The sequence below is a fragment of the Pleuronectes platessa genome, chromosome 7, assembly GCF_947347685.1.
Source record: "Pleuronectes platessa chromosome 7, fPlePla1.1, whole genome shotgun sequence".
Taxonomy (NCBI): domain Eukaryota; kingdom Metazoa; phylum Chordata; class Actinopteri; order Pleuronectiformes; family Pleuronectidae; genus Pleuronectes; species Pleuronectes platessa.
In genome coordinates, this window is record NC_070632.1 from 2,894,751 (window position 1) to 2,918,745 (window position 23,995).

Consider the following 23,995-nt stretch of genomic DNA (forward strand, 5'->3'; position numbering starts at 1 on the left):
ATACCAGCAGACATTTTTTTTTACAATGCATTTTGTTACATATTCATAGTTTTGTTCATTTTTGAAGTAATCAATAGCAAGAGCAAAGTGAGACTGAGCCATTTAACAACACTCTGCAAGTACTTTTAATACTTTCAAAACAGGTAATCTACTTTTACTTGTACATTGTGCATGTACCTCTGCACGTTTGTCTTTATTTTAACTTTTAAGTTAATTTCTCAACCACTGCAGATCACAAGGTGAGATTGACAGGACTCATAACTGTGATTCTGACCTCGGAACAGATTTAATTCCAATATTCAACTTTCTAGTTCTGCTCCTGAAAAATAAATATCCAGCTTTGATGAGTCAAACTTCGTCTGTACACGTTTGTTGAAGGACGTGGATATGATATAACTTCTTATTCTTTTTTGTAGAAATCAGGGAGTGAAACAAAACCGTTAAAACAAACTATCAGCTCATTACCCTGGACTGTTTAGATGTTGTGCGAGATCCCTTGTGTGTGTGTGTGTGTGTGTGTGTGTGTGTGTGTGTGTGTGTGTGTGTGTGTGTTGGTTGTGACTCACTGTTTGCCGGGGCCACAGTTGCCAACGCTGCTGTTGCCAGGCGTTGCACAGAAAAGCATGAAAAACAAAAGGGAATCCATCACCGGGGCAACCGTGTTCAGTGTGTGATGCAGCAGAGAAACAGTGTGTGTGTGTGTGTGTGTGTGTGTGATGTCACAGTGACCTTGACCTTTGACCCCTTAAAATCCGTTCTGTAACAACATACAAACAAACCTTTTCATACCGCTGGTCCTTTACGGGTCTCGGAGGGGGAGGAGCCAATCCCAGGTGACACCGGGCGAGAGGCGGGGTCACATCCCGGAGGTCGCCCCCCCCACACGGCACTGAAGAAGAGTGAAGTGTTTCACGCGGATTTAAAATGTTCCAGATGTGCTCAACAACTCCAGTTATTATTAATAATGTGCAGCAGCAGATCAACTGCCCTTAAAAGTAATTTTGAGTTTAAATCTGTGGGACCCAGTTTAAGTCAAATTTACTACCAGTAATATAACTGATGTACGGAGTCAAATATAATAAACACAAAACCTAAACTTTGACTTAGTATTTAACGATTTTAGAATCTCATAATTCATCATATTAGTATTTTTTTATTGTTAACCACACAAGATTTATGTATTTTTCCCCAATAAACCTTCATTGATGCTGGTTTTCTTTTAGTTCTTGAATCTGTTCTGATGTCGTAGGAGGAACCTTCCACGGCCCTCGTCTCTCGACCTTCTTCACAAACAGTGAGAAACCAAAACCTCTCTCATGTGAAACTGGCTCCAGACGTGATCTCCAGAGTCGAGGGCCACAGATCAGAGAACAGACTCTTTCTAGTGAACCTCTAACTTCACCTGGTGTCATCTGATCGTCCCTGGTTTTTAATACCATGAAGTTTTAGATTTGAATAAAGAAATGAGCCGATTTTCAACAGGTTGAAGTTGAGGAAATCTCAATTGAGCCTTGAAGTCACTTCCATTCATGCATTTGAACATTATCCTGATTGACAGCATTAAATGTTAATGGAGCCGTTCAGCAGCCTCCACTTGAATCTGGCTCCCTGATGCAGATCTGTTACGCTCCACAGGAAACGGGTCAGCGAGGCCGACTGAGACGAATCGTCCTCCCTCTTCACCGAGCAACGATTTAAAGACTCTTAAAAGAAATCAAACGTGTCAAACAGGAAGAGGATTAATCTGTTTATTCCTTCTTTTTGGTTTACAAACAAAAGGCACCATTGATTTATTGTTTTTTTTTTTATTTGAGTTTCAAACCGACGCATGACTGTGACGAGAAACTCGACATCGTGGCCCGGCGTGTTTTTTTTTTAACGTTGCGATGAAACAAGAGCAGACGTCCAGAACCACGCAGATTTTAAAATGTCTGAAAATCGACCACAACCTCGGCCTGAGCAGAACGGCTCCGTGAAGAGTCGGCCACGGACGAAGAGGAAAAGAAAAGAAGAAGAAGAAGAAGCTGGAAAAGTTAAAGATAAATGATAATCCACAAACAAAGCCACCACTCACACTCGGATGTTATTAATACACAGGTCGTCCACTCTGAAACAGACGGGTCACATTTCTACTTCATTGATTATGATGAGTTTATGCAAAATGTGTGTTTTTAAATGATTGTAACGACAAAATGGAATTAGTCCAACAAAAGCCTGATGGAAAAGATTTGATAGACATATGTTGTTAAAGACCCGGAAAAATATATTTAGTTAAACTTTAATATGAGCTTTACATGAATGCAATGTTTTCTGCCAAAGTTAGAAAATGTGTGTCAAAAAAACAGATTTATACAATTTGTGTTTCTGGACAGAAAAGGTGAAGCAGAACATTTCCTCCGACACTCAGCAAAGAAGCACATCTGTGTTTCCCAAAGTCCAAACTATTCCTTTAAATAAGATTTGATACGGAAATACTCAAGATTTGAAAACCTGTTTCCTTTGAATCAAAGGATCGACGCGTATCTTTCGGAGCCGAGTTCACTCTGAGGTTATTTCTACGACATCAGTATTTCCAGACATCAAAAATCGAGAACAGGAAAAAGGATCAGTTCCCACATCTCACTTCTCTAATCACAAGGACGAGCTCGACGAGAACCGTGAATTAAATCACGCCACATGAAAGCGTCACAACAACCGACCTGCACACGCACACAAACACACACCGTCACGACGAAATCGAGTCACAGCGGCGAGGATTCATCGCACAGCCTCAAATTCAGGAAAGTACAGTTTGCTAACTTGTTGTTTCATGAGTCAGGTTCTGTGCAGATGATTCCGGCCGTGTGGTTCCACATCCAGACAGAGAGAACATGTACGTAAACAGTGACAAGCATTTTTTAAAAACAGTTATTAAACCATCGCTCATGTTCACACACGCATGTTATTTACAGCAGCTGCAGTTGCCTTGCGTCAGTAAAACAGCCACAACGTCATTAAGCACAAAAATACATCCGTTACACATTTTGATTTCTGAAGTCTACCCTAAATAGAGCTTTACACAAAATAATTAGAAAACATAGATCTGATTGCTCTTTTCACATTGTTAGAATATCGACAAAGGTTCAGGCACAAATTCTCGCATGCACACGTCTGCGTTTCCCCCCCCCCCCGATCACATGAGCCTGTGTGAAAGTGCTTCATGTTGCTGAGAGTGAAAAGTCACGTTCGTTAAAAGACACAAGACACAGGAGGTGAGTGAAGCTGAAGAAACGAGCGACAACGACGACGGCAAACGACCAGTTGACATGTGTGTGTCCCCCCCACACTCTTCTTACTCGAGACCGTGGTCTTTCAGTTGCAGAGCAGGACTTATTGATTTCATGTTCAGATTTTTAAATGATCTCACTCAAATCCCTGCATGTGCTTGGATTAGCTCTGCTCCAGCTTCAGCTCAGCTCCTCGAGCTCAAGCTGCTTCTACGCTGGTGTAAATCATTTGCTCCTCTGCTCTTGGATCTTATTCGTGCAACAAGCCAACCCATAGAATGCCGGGTGTAGTGTTGACAAATGAAACAGTCCCACCCCTCATTATAGCTGTGTTAGCTTTACTTTTATAAGTTGTAGTTTTAACAGCTCTCATCCTCTTTATTTACACACTCAGCAAACGCACCCACAACTAGAGGGTGAGCGAGTTCATTTGTCATCACTTCACCTGGCATCTCTTGGTTAGACCTGTTTGCACTGAAGCAAGAGGAGAAATCCCAGAGCAGACGTTTCACGAGCACACAGAAGCAACGTGAGCACAAGGAGCCGAGCTGAAGCTGAAGCTGGAGCACATGGAATCTGTCCAAGCAACTAAATATCTGAGTGCAAGCGCAGTTTGAGCTTTTTGAGTGAGAGCGCAGGGTTTTGAACGTGAAATCAACGAGTGCTGCTCTCGATCCAAAAGCTCTGGAATAAAGAGAGGAGGAAAAGAACCGACACACAGTCACACCCCTCGTCTTCAAACATCGTGTGTGTGGGAAGTAGAAACATGTGCACAGGTAAACCTCAGGTGTGTTCACCTCAGACTTCATATGGCACTGAAGACAGATTCCTGTGGAAACACGGAGATGAATGATGCTCGACTCTCAGCTCACGTTGCCAGTTCTTTTCTGAAAGGGTTTTTAGTGAGAAGGAAAAAAGAAGGCAACAGAAAGATGAAGAATCCTGAAAAACCTGCTCCATAGTTCAAAATCAAATTCACAAAGAAGACAAGCGACAGTCAGAGCCATGTGAAATGTGGTTTACTAAGAGAGAACGCGAGGAGTCAACATGAATGTGTTCTGGCTGCGACTTGAGATGATGACAGTTCACATTTCAAAGCATAAAACGAGAAAAAAAGAAGCCGAACGTGACGAGACTCCTCCACTCGACTCCGCCGGGCTCCTCCTCCACCGAGCTACGAGTCTTTGGCAAGAAAGGAGTCGTCACTAATGACTTTCAGACACGAAGCCGAGTGTTTGCAAAGCAGGAAGAAGGAAAGACGACCAACGACAACTGTTGATAAGATGTCGTCTGAGTAAACGAGACCGAAACGTGAACAATGGGTGGAAAGACTTTGGTTTTGAGGATGATGACAGATTAATCTACGATCGCTAAGCCGGCCTGTTCCCGAACAAACATTCACCGAGTTGGTTCAGAAACAATCCGTCATCTTCAACGTCCACCAGAAACCGAGCGGTTCATCCTGAGCCTCTTTCTTTCTTATACGTTTTTTTTGAAAACAGGTTTTGAAAACATTTCTTTGACACTGACAAGACCCTCAACACAAACTTACAGGCAGATACAAAATATAAGTGAGGGAGTTGCGACCCACGCAGCAGGGGAAGCGGGTTAGACTACGTTTAGAGAAGAAACCTACGGCACAGCCACAATGTCTGGACTGACTCAGGACCAGCGCAGGCTTCTTGCAGCAGAGCCTCATCCAGTGCATAGCTTCAGGTTGCAGCCAGGCGAGCGGGGGGGTTACAGGAAGTGCTCCGGAGTAAAGCTGGCGCCACAGAGTGTGAATGTGAACCGGATCAGAGAGTTCCTGGTTCTTAAACTAGTCCAAGTGCTGTTAGTCTGCGACATTGTGAGATAAATCCTCTGAGGAGATTATCTGAGATATCAGAGGCTCGTCCAGTGGCTCCATCTGTGTCCCTGGTGTTTGAATGGATCCAGTTCATCTTCAGAGTGTTGGAGGAAACACTGGGTGGAACCATTCTACAGGCCGAGCTCCAGGGTTTTCTTCTCGTCTTCGTCCCTCCACCTCGCCAGCCGCCGCCTTCGCCCCGGCCGCCGCCGCCGCCGCGTCCCCCGGCTCACTATCTCATGGTGGAGGAGGCTCTGAAGTAGGAGAGGAACTTGAAGCACAGGCTCACCACGAAGTACCAGATGTTTCGGGCCATCTGGGAGCGGGCGATGAACACGCGCCAGATGAACACCACCAGGACGGTGTTGAAGGTGTAGCGGATGTTCCTGAGCCTGAGGAACAGAGTTGAGAAAACTTTACAAACACAAAACATACGTGTGGTTCTTATTTATACATTTCTATCGTGTGTTTAACCCTCTGAATTCTGCTGAGTATCGATGTTGATAGAACTCTGATGTAATTTGTTAACTCCTTGAAAAGCAGAGAACATTACTGTGACTGTCAAACTCGAATCCCAGACAAACACAACAGACATCAGTGCTGAGTGGCCAGATGAGGAGAAACGGATGAACGAGTATTAATGCAGATTTATCTACTGTTCAGTGACCTACATGAGACACAAGCCTCCCAGGGGAGAACACAGCTGTCTGTACATTTCCTCCTGCATGTGTGTGTGTTCTGTAATGTTCACGTGTGTGATTGCCCAGATTCCTACTTGTTCAGGTGCTTGCGAGCAGCAGGGAGTCCGGACAGCTCCTCGTTCAGGACGTACTTCTTGGTGCCCATGCAGTAGTTCTCCATGTATTCAGCCCAATGCAGCTGCCGCACGTCGAAGTTAAACATCTAAAGAAACAAAGAGTCAGTTCAGTCGTTCACATCCAACATAACTGATTATTAAAGATTTATATATGTGTCCCAGTGAGTTTTGTTTTTACTGGTATCACCATTGAGCAGGAAAATGAAAATAAAGCAAATTTTCTTTTGAACATTAGAAAACGTTGCCTTTCAGTTCCTGCAGCTTGTCATGAATTCAAATGTATTTCATGAGAAACGTATTTAAAACAAAATAATTAATTAAAGACTATTTAATTCTTGATTATAATGAATAGAAGTGGATTATTCTGTCATGAGACGTGTCCACCAAGAGCACAGAAACCTGTTGTGTATTCCAGGAAAAATGAGTCTCATGCACAAAGAGGAACTAAACCTCCCGTGACCCCAGCTGTGAATGAAATACACACTCGTTTGTCCCCAGTTCACAACCAGACAGTCACACACCGGGTGTTGAATCTGTCCGTCATCTCCAGACGTGGACGACAGCCTGAATAATTTTTTCCCTTACGTCAGGATCACGTGTGTCTGGTTACCTTCTTGTCCTCGGGGCTCATCTGGGTCAACAGCATGCCCACGTTGTCGTTGTTCCACACCCAGGTGTGACTGGTGAAATACTCCAACACCATCATGGCTTTGTGGAGGCGGGTGATCGTCTTCATCATCCTGGAGACAAACGAGGAGGAAGCAGGAGGGAGGAAGGAGGAGGGAGACGAGGGATAAACGTGGAAATGGATAAAAAAAGTGATTTTAATAAAAGGGGTCAGAGAGGAGATGATGGAGAGGGGCAATGAGGAAGAGGAGAAGGAGGAGAGTGGGAAGGTGAATAAGTAGAGAGGCGGTAGAATAAACAACGACAGAATGGACAGAGGGACAGAGGGAAAGATAAATGAAGGGAATTGAGTGACGACAGACAGGAAGACAATTAAAGGAAGAGCAGGTTCAGGTTTCATGGGTTTGAGGAAGTGAAAGAAAACTTGAACAACACAGTTAACAACCAGTTACACAACTTTGAGACAAAGGCACAGATTCAAAACTTAACATGAACACCACAGTACATGTAACTGGTTCAGACACAGTGTCCAGATTATTAATGTATAGAATTATAAAGATTGGATTATAAATGGAATACATAATTTGGGCAGCACGTTTTAATGGCTTCAATTTGCACTCACATGATTTTGGTGCCGACATGTGAAAAACCCAGATAGAGAATTTTAGATTAAAAAAAATTAAGAATATTTCTGAGTTTTTATCTGAAATTTTAGAATAATAATTAAATCAGCTAATTCACATCCTTTACACTGGAGAGCACCAACATGCTTTTCCCGTGGCAAAAGGTTTGAGACAGTAGCTTCCAAATTTGGGGTCTGGATACATTTTGTATTAAAGGAGACATATTCTGCTCATATTCATGTTTATAATTTCCATTTGTGTTATAACTTGGAAAGGTTTACATGCTCTAATGTTCAGAGAACACATCACTTTCCTCAGACTGTCCAGAAAACACCAGGGGAAAGCATCGTCTCCTTTAAAATGAATTGTATTCTTATAAATAAAGTGCAATGGAAGCCAAGAATCGTCAGAAAGTTTTAAATATTCTAAATATTTGCCAAAATAAACCAGAAGGCTGCTCAAATGTCTGCACAGCTCTGTGAGTAGTTGATGATTTAACCTCTGGAGACACAAATCATCTGAGAGAATTATTGATTTGATCTGTGTGTGAGTCAGGAGGACAAACGATCCAATGGGCGACCTCACTGATTATTTACCAAATTTAATTTAACACTCAAACTAAATGAATGGTCTCCCAATTTCATCTGAAGGAAGAACCTGGGACACACGTTTACAAAACATTAAGAATTTGTCCTCCTGTTCACACAAGTGAATCCAGTTCATACACGTTGGTTCTGTTAGTTCTATTCATTCAAAACCAGTTTAAGAATTGAATGATTTAGTGTTGAGGGTGTTGACCGTCGGTAAAGATGGACGACATGAGCGCATTTCAAATTGAAGCCTAATTATGCCAATCGCCCCCTGGTGGCTGGCTGCAGTATAGGTCATAAACCAGTCAGTGCTGCAGCTCCACAATCACTACAGCACAGACGCCAAATGACATTAAAAGTTTAAATTGTAGCACAACATGAGGAAGTGAAGACACGTCGTCCATCTTTATTATCCACTCAATGGGTTAGAATGTAATAAAAACAGCAGTTTATTGTTATTGTGATGATTATCAGAGGATTTCTGAGTCTTCAATCTGCACAATTTGAACATTTGACCAGACTGACCTGCATGGTTTCAACAATTTAATTTCTTAATCTTTACAATTGACTGTTTTAGCGATAGGATTGTCATTAGCAGGATTTAATGCTGTTACTTCAAATGTGTATCCTCGTCTGTGCAGAGGGAGACGACTCAGATTCCTCGTGTGGAGGCGAATGATTCAGAAGCTGTGATGAACATGCACGGTGGATCAGCACATAGAGAAAAACAATGACCTGCAGCTGGCGACGAACCCATTAGGTCAAAATCACACGTCTGAAATGTGAGTTCAGTTCTGAGCCAAAATCAATTTCAGACAGACAGAGACTAAATGTTTGGCCGGGGAACACTAACCCTAATTTAACACTACACAATGTTAACTGTCTGAAATACCTCTGGCTAATAAAGAGGAAAAAGCAGCAAAGAGTAAAAAGAATCAAGAAACGTGGACGCAAATCAACTCACATGCAATTTATTCTTTTATAACCGAATCGATCTTCGTCTAAACTCCGACCTCAGAAAGTTGTGTGGCGGCTCAGGGTTTGGGGGGCACTCACAAATACACGTTGTTTAAACACTTGGCGGTGGGCGGGTCTGAAGCTCGGTGCTGCCGTGATCATCATAACGACAACCCCCCCCCCCCCCCCGGGACAAGCAACACAGCCGACTTTCGTGCTAACGTGACATGCTAGCTAGCTAGCTCTCCATGCAAGGCTCAGGGATGACGAACACCAGGGTTAGGGTCGACCGGCTGCCTCAGACTCTTCAGGTACTGCGCTTAAATATTTAACACATTTTTCTACCACACGTGACAAAACTAGAACGGAGAGACCACAATGCAACCACAGACTTAGCATAAAGATGGATGACATGAAAGCTCCTCAACGGTGAACCACGGCTGGCTGCGGTACAAGTCAAACTCCCTGCCTCCTCCATGTTAGCAGACGGGCCGTAGACCATCAACTGTTATTTGATGGTTTAAAAAACTAGCGGAAATAATCACGAAGAACCCTGAGACTGACTCGCGATTGGTCAAGCACATGTAGGGGCAGGACCTCGATAACACAACTCCAACATCACCATCACTTCGGTGTAGACTCGGCTACAACTGACGTGCACGATGCCGCCACAGTATCCAGGATCCTCAGCTTCTTTTTGGCGTCCATCTTTATTCACAGTCTATATCAGCGAAGCATGACGAAATGAATGAGGGGCGTGTTCCGCTGGAGCCTCCAACGTATACGTGCGAGTGCTCTGTCATGGATGTCGTGTTCACAACATGCTCCGGTAGAAACCAAACCAAACCAAACCGTGCCGTCATAGCCATCCAACTGATGCCAAGTCAAAACACAGCAAACCTTTGTTTCCTCTGCCCCACACCCTTCCTTGCTCCCACCATCCCACACAACCATTCAGCTAAGAAGACACAGTGGAGCAGGGTGGGCGTGTGGGAACAAGTGGGAAAGAGTGCAGGGGGGGGTGGGGTGAGAGGCCGGGGGCAGGTGCAACCTTACCGGGGCTTGCGGCCTGTCAACCTGAGATAGCCGTCATAGAGCAGGGCCGGCAGCGTGTGGCTGACAGTGGTCCAGTACTGATTAGTAAAGGGGTTGGAGCGCAGATTGACATTGGGCCTTCTGAAGGCCTGCTCTAAGGGATTGGTCTTGAAGGTCATGTTTATACAGTACTCTGCAGAGGAGAGATACACACATGACAGGACAAAGAGGACACAGACAGTAGGCATTGGTATTGACAGTAAGCAAGATGCAGGCCAGTGTAATGACAAAACCACTGCTGGCTCCACATGACGTCAGAGCAGAGTTTATTCTCTGTTTTTGGAACAAAGGCCCAACACCTGCGTTGAGTTCCCAAACTCATCTCCAGGCAGAAATATGCCCGAGTTCCACTTTTCAGCCAAACTGAGTTGACGCTGGCGGCTGACATGTTGGGAACCCAACTGAAAAGAAGCTAAACATTGCAGGTACCAAGATGTGAAGAGTGCAGAACCCATCAGTTCTCCCCTGTGTGTGCAGGAGAGCAGCTGGGTTATACATCCTTCAGCTCCCCACTGTACACACCAACAACGTGAGCCTAGTACACCAACAGAAAGAGTCACAGGAGTAAAGCAGCAGAGATGCGTGTGCATGTATCGGGGCGGGTGATGGCGTTAAGAAACAGAAGAGGTCCAATTATTCGGCGAGGAGGTTACCTGGGCTCTCGTCCCATCAGCCTGAGATACAGATCATAGAGGAACGCCGGAGCCTTGTGGCTCACGGCGATCCAGTACTGATTGATTAGGTGATTGGATGTGAGATTAACATGTGGCCGACGGAAGGCCTGCTCGAGGGGGTTCCTCTTGAAAGTGGATATTACATGGTACTCTAAGAAACAGAAGGTTGTTCAACACAAGTCAGAGAGAGCAGGAAAGGAATTCTTCTTTAGTTCTGAATATGCCTGAGTACAAGTGGCGTCCTGCCGGTAAACACAGGTTACAAATCTGATAAAAAACATTTGAATATATGACATCCAAAGCAAACACGAGCATAAAACTGCACCTTAGAATGTGAGAGGCCGAACTGCCCTATAGGCTACATGAGTCAGGATCAGTGTTTGCTTGCTGATATGCACCGATATGAAAAGAAGTGCATTTAATGTAAAATATTATCTTAAAGTATATTTGGTTGTATTTGTGTTTTACTTTTTATTTATAGTTATTTAAACTGCAAAATATCAAGTATGTGTTAAATGTATCTGTCGTGATGGTTTGATAACAATCTGAGGAATTATTTTTTCGAAAATTATTTTGCAAAACAATCTCACCGACGAGGTTCAGTAACAAGAATGAACTTTAATCCCAAAACGTTTTACTGACAAGTCTTTGTTTGGATTATATTTTATCTCTGTTTATTAGTTTACCTCAGAAACAGTAAAATAAAACCAAAGCTGCACAAGCATTATTGTGCAACTTTAAATTTAAGTGTCAGCAGATGTTGATGCTTTGTTCTGACCGAAAGTTTTCTCATCCTGAAGTCAGGCTTGTATTCCTCCACTTGAAAACATTTCTACGACTCAGCTTTTTGATTCCTGACGTGCAGGTTGGAACACGATGGTGACTTCACCGGTGCCCCGATCTTTTAATTACTGTACTTAAAAGTCTGAAAACATAAATCCCTGCGCAGTGAGACATCTAATCTTACATTTGGACTTTTTGATTTAATATCTGAGGGAGCTCTGCAGGAGAAGTGTCCAGAGGAAACTGGACTCGCTTGTGTTTCTTGAGGACGTTTCAACCTCTCAAGCAAAAGCAAGAAACAAAGCAAGTCCAGTTTCTTATGTGCACGACTCCTGAGGTATCCTCTGAGATTAACTCTAAGAAGAAGCTGGCACCAGGATCCACAGGTAAACAGAGCTCCTGGGTGTGGCAGGCGGTGGATCAGATTTCATTCAGGTTATGTCATCGGACACCGTTTCCCCTCTCGGGGGCTTTTTACAGAGACTGTGTTTAGGGAAGATAAACGTGACGTCTTACCGACTTCCCCCCAGCGGAACGGGTTGATCCCGCCGGTCGTGCAGTTGTACACCATGATGTTTTTAGGTCTGCAAGAAAAGGGAGTAGGTGATATTGAAATCTCAAAGAACAAAACAGGTTCCAGTGTATATGAGCCCTGCAGACCTTCTGCACCTTTGTGATCCAGAGAACCAGGCTGCAGCCAGCGTGGCATTGATGACCACGTCCACAGGAACCAGATCAGCCACAGCATCGTTAGACGCCCTCATCGTCCGCAGGATCCCTTTACCAGCCTGGAGAGGAGAAGACCACTGAGGCTGGATCCACAATATAACAGTGTAAATACATCCACCAGTTAAATGATAATCAAAGTTAATTACAACCCATCTTCACCTTAACATCCTAACACTTCTATCATTTAGTAAAAAACAAGCTTTGCTCTCAGTACTCACTGCGATGAATATCCCACTGGGTCCATTGAAGTTATCAATCCAACCCTGAAACGACAGTCAGAGGAAATCAGCACAAACTGAAACTGAAATGATTCAATTTTCTTGATAAATGACTAAAACTATCAACATTTATCAGACATAAATATTCAGTTTATAAATCTGTCAGCTGGGAAGCTCTTCTGGATTTTCTCCAGTTTATAGGATGATACATTCAACACATTTTTGAGAATACTGAGCAATTTAAATGCATTTCAGCCTCGTGTGAGCACAAGAGATGATATTGTGCGCTGAGATCCCAAAGCCACAGTTTCACTGCAGTGCTGTGAGGAGTGATTCAGATTCTGACGACTGTCACGTGTTCTCACAGGAGGCGTCTTTGTCCCGTAACGTTTCAGACTTTCCTAAAACCAGAAATCCAACAATGCTCCTGCTCGCCCCAGCGACCGGCCCCGAGTGGAAAAAGGTGCACGGGCACTTCTTTACTGCACATTCCTCACATTCCCCCGCTCGGCATCACATCATCACTGCTCAGCGGCGCAGAACGACCGAGCGTCGACAGCACCGAGGCGCTGAGCTTCCAGAGAAGAACAGAGAGTCAGAGCTGAGCCGCCCACAGAGGAACCTTCTCAACTAAATATCAGTGGCTTTCATTTCTTTGTCAGCTAGAGAGATACTAAAGAAATTGAAATAATGAGCCCACTGGATTTTGATGCAAATGATCCTAGAACGGCTTTTATCACTTTCTTAAACAATTTATCTTGTTTGACCTTTTCACCAGTTTCCTTTGGAATAATTTGTGGATCTTGATGAAGAGAACCTCCCTCTGCGTCGTGCATGTGTGAAATGTAAACTGCGGATAAAGTCCAGACTTAATTCTCCAGACTTTATCTTTTAGGTCATGTCTGAAAACGGCATCAGAGAGTGTGTAGTTTGTTTTCATTCTAGTTCTCGGCCTGTTCTTGTTAGATCTCTTGCACCAATAAATCTTTATTCTAGATTCTCACTGTAACAAACAGCTTCTCACCCGACATTCGAGGGTGGCCACTTAATCAGTGCATTAAAAATTCATGTTGTACAACTGAGCAGAATGACATGAAATAATATGGAAAACCCTGAAAACCCCAGGAGGTATGTTACAACACAGCAGCCATCGCTATTGTGGGATAGAGAGAACAATTTAGTCGTGAATTAATGTCACAACAAAAAGAGATAGAACCAGTATGAATGACTCACTGGAAAGGGCTCCTTCCAGCTGGCTCCGACTATGGAGGGTCTGACGATGGCCACGTTCAGGTCCCCGGCCTCCTGCTGCACCATATACTCAGCCAAGGCTTTGGTGTAGGTGTACGTGTTGGGACGTTCTCCGATCAGCTTGGGAGTCAGTGTGGAAACCAGTTCATCATCCATCCAGCTGGGGGAAATAATTATTCATTTATTCTCTTACAGCACTATTGTAAAAAACAAATCCTGAGATCTGATCACTCAGAGGTGGTGTGGGTGAAGTTCCACCTGCTCACCTGACCTCTGCTGACCCGCTGGAGTTTCACAGTTAATCAAATGTTTTTCCAAACTTTACATCTTTTATCTATTTGCAGCCACGTTATCAAACAGGCAGGTTCAGAACAGCCGCTGCACTAATAACTATGCAAAACATCCTAAAACACACAGAGACAAACCTAAAGCAGCTCGGTACGTTTATCTGTTCACTGTTTGGTCGTCTCCAGCCCTTTAACTCATCGGTCCAAATGACTTTGCATTACAAACCCCTCAGAATCATTTTACTAATCTGATTCTGCAGGCGTGTGCTTTACTAATGGAGCTCAGCAGCTGAGAGCAGCCGTTTAATCTCGATATTACCGTCCTACTTGCTTTTTATGCATCGAGCAAATCAGAAGAAATGCTTTTAAAAAACCTCATCTCACGCTTCCGCTTCCTGATCTGCATCCCATTAACCAGGCCATTAAAAAAACCAATAGGGCCAACTTACTCCAGAGTATCGATGAGTCTCCGGTAGTCGACGGGCGGAGGGTAGACGACTTCCTCGATGAGCTCTCGGTCACAGTTGGCGTAGGCGGTGGAGACGTGGAGGAAGATCTCCAGCTGCTTCATCCTGTGGGCGAGCGCCAGCATCTTCTGTGTGGCCAGGACGTTCAGCTGCATCGCATCTCTGAAGGACAAATCAATCACAGAGGAGGAAATTACCTTTGATGGAGCTGAAGGAATCATTTAATTTCTTAGACACATATAAACTTATTCTCCTTAACCGAACAATCTTTGTCCCACACCTTAAATTCCTCAAATAAGTTCAAATTCAAAAGGTTATGATATGAAGCATAACAAGCTGAAGTCTTAAGCTGTGTACATATAAACCACTACACCCTGATAGCACGTCATGATGAAACAAGTCACGCTGTGGTTCACTGATGTGCTTTATACAGATTATGGAGCTTGTTGGCAATTGAGCAACATCAGGTTGAGATTCCATAACAATCTTTTCATGAAATACCCTCACTGGTATCGGTTGGTCTTCAAATAAATCAGTTAACACCAGATTTCACGGCCAAATTCCAGAAAACACACGATCCTGCTTCACTGAGTAATAACAGAACAGAGCCTCACTCGCCAAACAAAGAACAAAACACTATTTAACAAAAGGTGCAGAGACCTGTGCAGGAGAAGAAGGTGCACATTCCCCATGACTCACTTGAGCGGCTCATTGAAGCGGATGGTGGCGGCGCAGTGGAAGACGATGTGGACGTTTTCAGCCAGGACGCTCTGGTCCTCTTTGCTCAGATCCAGCTCCGGCAGCGTGAGGTCACTGCTCACCGCCACGATCTTCACCGCAAAGTCGGGCTGCTCGTCTTTTAACCTTTCAAACAACTGGGAGGACACGTGCAGTCGAGGTTACAGCACATGTGGTAAATACAATGGTAGTGGTAAGTATTTATATAACGCTTTTCTAATCTTGATGAACCCTCAAAGCGCTGAGTAACTCAGATATTTACTCAGCTCACATAGTAAACTATTGAAGTACAGATATAAATGATTAAGAACAGATCATTAGACTTTTACAACTCTTATTGAAAAGGAATGATTTATGGCTGAGGGTAGAATTCTCCATTTTCCATCTTCTCCTCCTGCAACAGATCCCAGTTCTATAGAATCCTTCATCTAGAAGCTTTTGATGAAAGCTGTCAGTTTATGGATTAAATCAGTAGCTGGACATGTTTGTTCTTAGGTTTGAATGTTAAGTCAATCCACTGTAATCAAATCACTGGTGAATGTAAATTTCATCCAGTGCATATTCAGGATTATGCACCAGAGACAAATATTACAATCCTTGGACAGACAAGGTGTCTTCTATGGAGAATAATCTCAGGGAATAATCTCCCGGACATAAAGCTTTAATTTGAGGTTTTCCATTTTCAATTTTGAGATTCATATTTGATTTTTCCCTCTTCTAACTTCCATTTTTTATTTAATCTTTCCATTTGAGCCTTTTCATTTTCAAAGGACCCCCACCCCGACCCACTCACCGGGCAGCTGACCATGTCATCGATGCGGGCCTTGGGACACTGGCCGGCTTTTGACCTGACCATCACATACACAGTTTTGACCTCTGGGCATGACCTCAGCAGCTTCTCCAGCAGCACCTGGATCGTGAAGATTATAAAAATCACATTTTACCCCTAAGGACCATTCAACTGATTCCAGGAAATCCCACCACACAGAAGTCTAAGCGGCTTTAGAGCAGGAGGTTGTGTTTCTCTACCAATCAGGTGTACAAGGTCACTGTGACCTTGAACCACTGAATCTACATTTTTTTGTAGGGCATTGTTTCAATCAATCAAATTTTCAAGGCATTGTTTATCGTGTTCACATGAATGGGATGACCGAATGGACAAAAAACACGAAGCCCTCGGCCACTAGATGTCTCCCACGCAGATAAATCACAAGTTTGTACAAGTTCACTTTTACTTTTCCTGCTGCAGGTGAGTGATGGGAACCTGTTTGACATGATTGTAATTATAACTTAAATTATCAAAGCAGCTCCATTCATTCTCTCACATGTCATTCTGTCATGAAGTGAAAGGATTCCCACATCCCTTCAGACTGGCTCATTCACTACTGTACCTTGCCCATGAAGCCGGTGGCTCCAGTGATGAGCACATTTTTCCCAGCGAAGTAATCCGGGATGTTCACCATGATGTCTGCCGTACTGTTGAGTGAGAACCTCAACACAACTCCACCTGCATGAACACAACAAAGAGAAGAAATCATAATTATAATTGTGAAATGAGCATCAAGCCTGAACTTGCTTTAAGAGAGAGAGAGAGAGAGGAGACTCAAAATGTGGATCTACAATGAGAGTGGGTTTCAAGGATTCATCAGCTTCAAGTCACTAAAGCCCTGAAAACATATAGTTTGTCCATAATCCTGAAATGTTTGATACCACAGCTTTTTACAATCTATGTGTTTGAACAGTAAATTTCATGACAGGGGCCTCATCGGGATAGAGGGGATGTAAACATCTCTTCAGGAATCAGGATTCGCAAAATATAAAAACAAATATGAAACAACAACTTTAACAGTAGGCATGAGGCTCTCTCTCTCTCAAAGAGATAGTAATTTACTATAAAACAAAATAAAGAACAACTCTCTATTCCTTTAACGTGCGCGGTTAATAGATCAAGTTTACAGGATCATAAATTTGTATTTGTCCAGTAAAAGGTAAAATAGAGCTTATACTTATTTCTAAATCATCGATTAGTCTGCCATTTATTCTTAATTTATCTGTAAGGCAAAAACTTGGGAAAATGTTGTAGATGGAAAAAAAAAGGTTTAAGGATTAAATATACTTTTTAAATTGTTATAGATTTATCGATCAATGTGAAAATCATTGCATCTTTGGTCTTAAACACACATCGCAGCTGACAAATCACGCTGAGCTCTTATCTTTGTTAAAATGTGAATAGTGGCTATGACCCGGCCTTATCACTCAGATTACTGTCAGTCTAAACAGACCAACACCATCCAGGTGATAGGTTATCTCCTGAGCGGCCGGTTATCTAATCATTAACTACACACCACTTCTTTAATCTCGCCCCAGCGCTCCTGTGACTGGAATGCATCACAGAACCATAAATAAGTAACTTGTGAACCTGAAAGCTTTCTGAATAAACAAAAAGAAAAACAGAGCGTCACTGAGTAAAGCACACATATTCCACCGAGGCCCAACAGCTCCCTTCAACTCCTCCGTCACGTGCGTTTGGACATAGCTCTGAAATAATAAAAGATAACCGAAGAATAACTGTTCACCCCCGACTGAATCCAGATTATCTCGGCTACACACCGGTGGCAGTTATAGGTGTGCAGCCATATTTGTGACCGTACAGCAGCTGGAAAGAGCCAACCCCCCCCCCCCTCTGAAACCACAGTTACATCCACATCATAGAGTTCTGTACTTCCTGCCCGGGGGAAATACAGCAGGCGGCGTCAGTAAGTTGCTTTAAATCAAAGATTAAATCATGCTTTTATTGTACCGCATTCCCTGATTCTACTAGTTTTTATTCTATGTAAATGTTCATGTAATTTTACTTGAGCTTGTATTTGTAATAAACTATATTACTATTACTATATATATTATATAATACACATTTTTCTCTTCGTCCAGATCCGTGTTAAACAGTATTTCCATAACCCAACATAAAAACCACCCAACAGACAGAGACGGGTGAAAACACAACCTGCTCACTGGAGCTAATTATCTATCACCAGTTCAAGTGTAAACGTGCTAAACAGTAATTTTCCATCCGGACGGAGTCAGAACAGAAAAATCTCTGGTCTGTGAGCAGGTGCAGAGAAATCAGGAACAACAGGATAGTGTCTCAGGAATCACGAGTCATTTTGTTGTAGAGTCTTTGCCCGACAGAAAAAGACGGTTATTGTGTTAGCGGAGGTCAAAAGACTTCTGTTACAACCAAATCGGACTCCAGTGGTTTCCACTTACAACCAACTGGGATCTCGTTTAGTCGGCAAATAGGATAATAATAAAAAAAAGCATTTTATTCTGAAATCATGGCAGAAAGTGCAATCCATGCTGCTTGCACACTTCACATCTCTAACAACATTAAAGAGTGATTGTGTGGATATTCTACGCTTGAGTCTCTGCAGCTTCACTGCTGCACGTTACAGTGGAACCAGTTATTCAGCTTTGCATTCAGTTAGACAAAGGCCTACACACAGTGGGACAATGGGTTTCTGCACCAAGTGGGGGGGGTAAGATGGAGGTCAGAGGTTCTTGTGGTTTATCAGACGGCATCTCTGACGAACTCGTTGAGCTTTACAGGAGACTTCGGCTGACAACGTTAAAAATCAGGCCGTGTCACATGACCGTCCAGTTCATGAGAGAGAGTAATGATTATCTATAATGAGGGTAATTGAGGACATTAATAGAATGTAATGTATGCTCCTATGACAACAGCCTGACTGTGTGTGTGTGTGGGCTCCGTGGCTCCGGTGGAATGAAGCAGCTCCTCCGCTGCACCGACTCTGGCCAATGCTGCAGATGTTCCTTTTGCTGCATCACGTCTGGAGCCAAGTGGCTGAGCTCTGACTGCGTTCCAGCTGCACCCTGACTGAGTCGCACTGACACAGGAGAAGGAATGAGGGAGATCTGCTCCAGTGGAAAGCTTTGAAACACCGTCCGAAGGAGAAAGTTATGATATTACACTCGCACTAGAGCCTGAACGATTTATTGGTTCACCAATAAAAACACATGAGCCTTTCACACACATTGGTATCTGTGTGTATATTTGCAGATAGCTTATTGGAAAACTTATTCTACAGAACAAACGATGCAGTACTGAAAAATGTTTAGTTTTTTTCAATTCAAGGGCTATACATTTAGTTAATTTACATTTGTTAGTCATCAGGGTTTGATAACAACATCTAAGGTATGACTGCCAAGGTTTTGGCATATGCTGATATATCGTATGAGACATTTCTACTCATTAATATCAATATTGGCCCGCAAGAAAAACCCATATCTCTCTGGTCCAATTCAACAAAATGCTAGAAATGTCCTCAATACTATAGACATTTCCTGGATTGATGCATTTCCAGACTTAAGTTACCTCTAGTTCTATAGATTCTATCACAACAGCACCAGTCAAGATGAGGGTGAGAATGGACGCTACAGTGTTTTGTTTATGTTAAACAAGAAATGGGGAAATAGATGATGGGCTAACACCTTTTTTTTTAATAGAAGTGTAAATGACCAACCTGTCTATCTGGTTCAGAGTTTGAAACGTGTTAAACTGAATGAGTTGCAAAGGAAAATTCTCAAATTTAACATTCTGCCGAAGTTGTGTTTCCAACAAGCGGCTTTACCGAGACCACACGATGACAAAGACAATGTAATGCATTCGTTTTGTGGTGAGCTAAAAGCTGAATTCTCATTCTGATAATTCTGAGCTGCAAAGCAACAACAAGGTCAAAGCTCGGGACCACAACTTCCCTCGATTCTTTTCAAAACGCACTCATGTAAACACAAACCTGCGGAGAAGCAGCCTCGACAAAGATAAACACATTGCAGACATCACATTAGAGACGTTTGAGGGAAATTACGACATGTATTTAATAATTTATGAACTTGAAAAGGATGTTACAGAGTTTAAAAGGCCCATTACAGGAAGAATGATTCCTCATCTCCAACCATTAACCTACATTATCCTGCTCAAGTATGGTAACACATTGTGAGTGAATTCTAACATCCATTTGTTTTGTGGTCATCAATAAGCTCATCAATGGCCACTTACTTTCACGTGTAACTGAATATAAAGCCGGTTTATCTTCTGTCCTGGACTCTTATTTCACATCCATGTGTGAAACATTCTTCTTATACAGTCGATGACAACGACCCTTTCAATCCCAGAACAGCTGAGCGGTGACCCCATCTTTGGCTGGGACCAATAATTACTGCCAGCCAGTTGGGTAGTGCTGCATTCACTGGCAGGAGTGAACCACAGTTCATGTTTCACACTGCTGCCTTGTCTACAAACTGAGCGTGGCCATATTTATAAAGGAAAAAATAACCTAGTGGTAGAACAAGAAGAGAAGCTGAACCTCTGGATCTTATCCCGAAGAGGCTCTGAAGCCGACTGATGTCATGTTTGAGTCACTGTAGTCCTCTACAAATATTATACCTCGACTGCAACACTCGTCTTAACGAACAGAAAGCTCTATAATTATAAACCCGAGCCCGGCCAGGACGAGCTGTGGCCTTTGAGAGACGCCTGCTGCCCCGGGATCTTACCCTCAGACAGCTGATCCCTGATGACACAACGTCTTTATGAATAATTGATCAAATACATTGTAAAGCTTATATTTAGCAACCTCTGGCGAAGCTCCAACAGTTTACAGATATATGAAACTTTGATGGTTTGACAACAATCAGTCTCAAAGGAGCGATCCATGTCTGACTCAGGTGGAAACCCGCTGCCAAGCCTAGAGGAAGATCCTTCTGAGAGACTCAAAGGGTCGGAGACACTGGCACGTAAATGATGCAGCAGGTGCATTGAGACGGGGAAGGCAAACGGCCAAGTGCCCAGGGCTCCGAGTTGAGGGGGGGGGGGGGCAAGGAGGCCAGAACCCCCTCAACTCTATGATTTACCAAGTACAGGAGACTGTGCAACCCCATGCCACTGTCTTGGGGTTAGGTTTGGTTCTATGTTGGACGCACCAGGTCACGTTTGCACAACTGGGACAGACAACGTGTCCTCTACAGGGAATTGTCTTAATCAACAGCGCTTTGAGAAGGATTCACACAACAGACGACAAAGACTCAAAAGAAAAACACACTAAGTTGCAGCAACACTCAGAGACCGAAGTACATCTGTGTCACAACAACCCGTTCATTCCAGTAAGAAATTACCACTTCCTGAAAATGATGTTGTTGCCAAAACACCCGAGCTTGGCACATGGCCTGCACCGACCTGTATCACAAATAAACAATAAGAGTTTCACATGCAGTTGAACAGTCTGTCCGACTGCAGCCAGCCACAGAACTCAGTGTGTGAGGTAGAACTCTATTATAAGTTATTGTTACATCAGAACTATCTTTGGTAATGAATCACTCTTTACTTTCTTGGACTATTAAAGCTGATGCTGGTGATGTGTCCATATCAAACCCAGAGACATTACTGCAAAACAAAACCTCGTCTTTAACAGTGAAGAGCTGAGGGATTTGATCAAAGTGTAATAATAATGTAAATCATACAATCATGTCCCAAAAACTGATTCTGTTTGATACGGTGCTCACAGATAAAAGGTGATTTACGTTGTCCACCATTCTATGACACTTGCATAGGCAAATATTAGAACCCTAAAAGAGGTTTTAGGGTTTTCTTGCATCCGACCCCACAACATTTCAATGGGATTCAATCTGGGTTTTGACTGGGTCAGTCCAGAACGCTCCGAATGTAAACGTTCTGCTTTTAGTCAGAAGTCTAGACGATACTTCCGCACTAAGGCCTAGGGGCTAGTCTTTCCTTCATGCACTAGAAGTTGTTGTCCAATCACAACAGACTGGGCCAGCTGGGCAATCAGAGCAGACTGGGCTTCATCAGGAGGCGGAGTCTTAAAGAGACAGGAGCTAAAACCAAGTGTTTCAGACAGAGGCTGAACAGAGGAGCTGCAGCAATGGACAGAAAAGTAAATTTTCCACTGGTCAATAAACACCACTAACATCTGGCTTCTGTCCATACTGGAAATGGGCACAATCCTCATTCACTCCTGTGAACGACTCCATAATAAAAGGGGTTTTAATAAGGATCTGGTTGCCAGTGAGGCAAAGATAACATCAGGGTGAAAACAAAGTAATCTGCCAAGACAGCAAGGTGTGAGCGCCTCACCTCTCTGCACGTTAGGGGAAAAAAACAGAAAGCCATACTGTTTATACTGGCAATGGACAAGGAATCTATCGGACATTATTAATCGCAATTTACTCCGGTTAAGAAAAACTGAAATACCTTCCAACCAGTTTCAAGGAAACCCCCGATCGGAACCTTTTGCCAACCCATCAACAGACATCACTTCCTGGTGAAGGTTGCCATTTTAACCGGACAAGTACATTTAACGTCAAGCCCCTTCACGATTTTAATTCAAATTATCACAGAATTGCTAGAAACCATCACTTCCAGGTGTGGTCTGTGTTTCACGTTTCACACACGTTCTAATGTTGAAAATGTGTTTTCACTGCAAACATCACAATGAAGAGGGAAACCAGAGTGACACCACATTGAAACCAGAGCGGAGGAACCCAGAGTGCCACCAGAATCACACCAGATATAGACCAGTGACACCAGATTGAAACCAGAGTGACACCTGACCAGATTTAAACCAGAGTTGGAACCAGATTGAAACCAGAGTGACAACAGAGGGGAACCAGATTGAAACCAGATAGAAACCAGCGTGACACTAGAGGGGAACCAGATAGAAACCAGAGTGACACCAGAGGGGAACCAGGCTCCAGCGGGCGGAGGAACCCAGATCTCGTGATGATCATCACAAACAGCTGCTTCTCGTTAGACCTTCAGTTTCCTGGGCTCCTCTTTGAAACCGTGCAGCGTGAAGGACTCTGGGAAATCACGCTGTTTCCTCCCGGGGAGGTCCGCGGGCACAGAATCCACGTTCGGGTCCAACGCGGTTAAAGATGCGTCCACACGCAGCGCAGCCGCGTCTGTGAATGTGCGTAGTGCTGCTCCCTGCGTGTGGCGCATCCCCCCCCCCCCACCCCCACCCCACAACAGTTACCGCGTTAAACACACGAGCCGCGCGACCGGAGGATACTCACCCGACACGTCCGCGTCTCCTCTGGAGCTGCTGCAGACTGTGTGTGTTTCCCCTGTAGGAGTGTGTGTGTTTTCTGTATGTGAGTGTGTGCGTGTGGGTGTGTGTGTGTCCGCTGGCGACTCGGCAGGAAGCGGAGCGGCCCGATGACGTCAGAAGGCCAGAGAGAGAGAGAGAGAGAAGAGAGAGAAGAGAGAGTGAGAGGGAGGGGAGACAGGAGGTCTCACTCCGCTCAGTTTAAAATCGTTTTCTAAAAGGAAAACGAATTTCAAAAAGCGAAAAGGGCGGGATTCCAGGAGTCAAGGCGGCCGTGAAGCCCCGCCCATCGAAGCTGCAGAATGAGTAATGATGTGAAGAGTGTGGGAGAGTATGCACATCAGTATGAGATCAAAGATGAGAGCGTGAAGTCAGAGTGACAAGTGTAGAGTGAAATGTCAATAATAAAGTCAAACTAACAATAGATAGGAGAATATTAGAAAAAGGGAGTAAATAAGAAGTAAATAGTGAGTAAATATATATTGTTTCTTTTTATTGCTTTCTTATGGGTGTTATATTTATTGTGTTTTTATGTTTTTATGTTTCTATGTCCATTGTATGCACCAATAACCAAAAAAAATCCAGTACAACTGAAGTAACTGGCGACCAGCTCACCAGACATTCATATTCCACTCAAAATGAGGTCATTTGAACCGTGTTTTAGTCCATGCTTCATGACGTTAGAAGAAGGGAACCCTGTTACCTCCATCATATTGGATGGATGCTAATTGTAAGTCGCTCTGGATAAAAGCTTCAGCTCATTGACAAGTAATGTAATGTAATGTTTGTTGTGATGTTAAGATTTCTGACTTTATTTTTTACATTTCTATTTTGTACAAATATGAACACTTGAACAAACATCTGTGTGATGAGATCTACC

At 43.5% G+C, this 23,995-nt stretch overlaps 1 protein-coding gene across 2 annotated transcripts; it reads right to left on the minus strand.

The window, feature by feature from the left end:
* Window positions 1–3,403: 3,403 nt before the first annotated feature.
* Window positions 3,404–23,239, minus strand: far1 (fatty acyl CoA reductase 1). Of its 2 annotated transcripts, none has more exons than XM_053427156.1 (13): window positions 23,084–23,239; window positions 16,363–16,478; window positions 15,765–15,881; window positions 14,933–15,108; window positions 14,216–14,395; window positions 13,462–13,639; window positions 12,229–12,273; window positions 11,951–12,069; window positions 11,798–11,865; window positions 10,478–10,649; window positions 6,543–6,672; window positions 5,891–6,018; window positions 3,404–5,507 (listed from the first exon to the last, which is right to left on the minus strand). In XM_053427156.1, the coding sequence occupies exons 2-13, from the start codon at window positions 16,432–16,434 to the stop codon at window positions 5,348–5,350; spliced, it is 1,545 nt and encodes a 514-aa protein (XP_053283131.1). In that variant the 5' UTR covers window positions 16,435–16,478; window positions 23,084–23,239; the 3' UTR covers window positions 3,404–5,347. The 2 variants fall into 2 exon arrangements, with proteins under 2 accessions (XP_053283131.1, XP_053283130.1); XM_053427155.1 differs by having other exon boundaries at window positions 11,942–12,069.
* Between the last annotated feature and the right edge of the window lie 756 nt (window positions 23,240–23,995).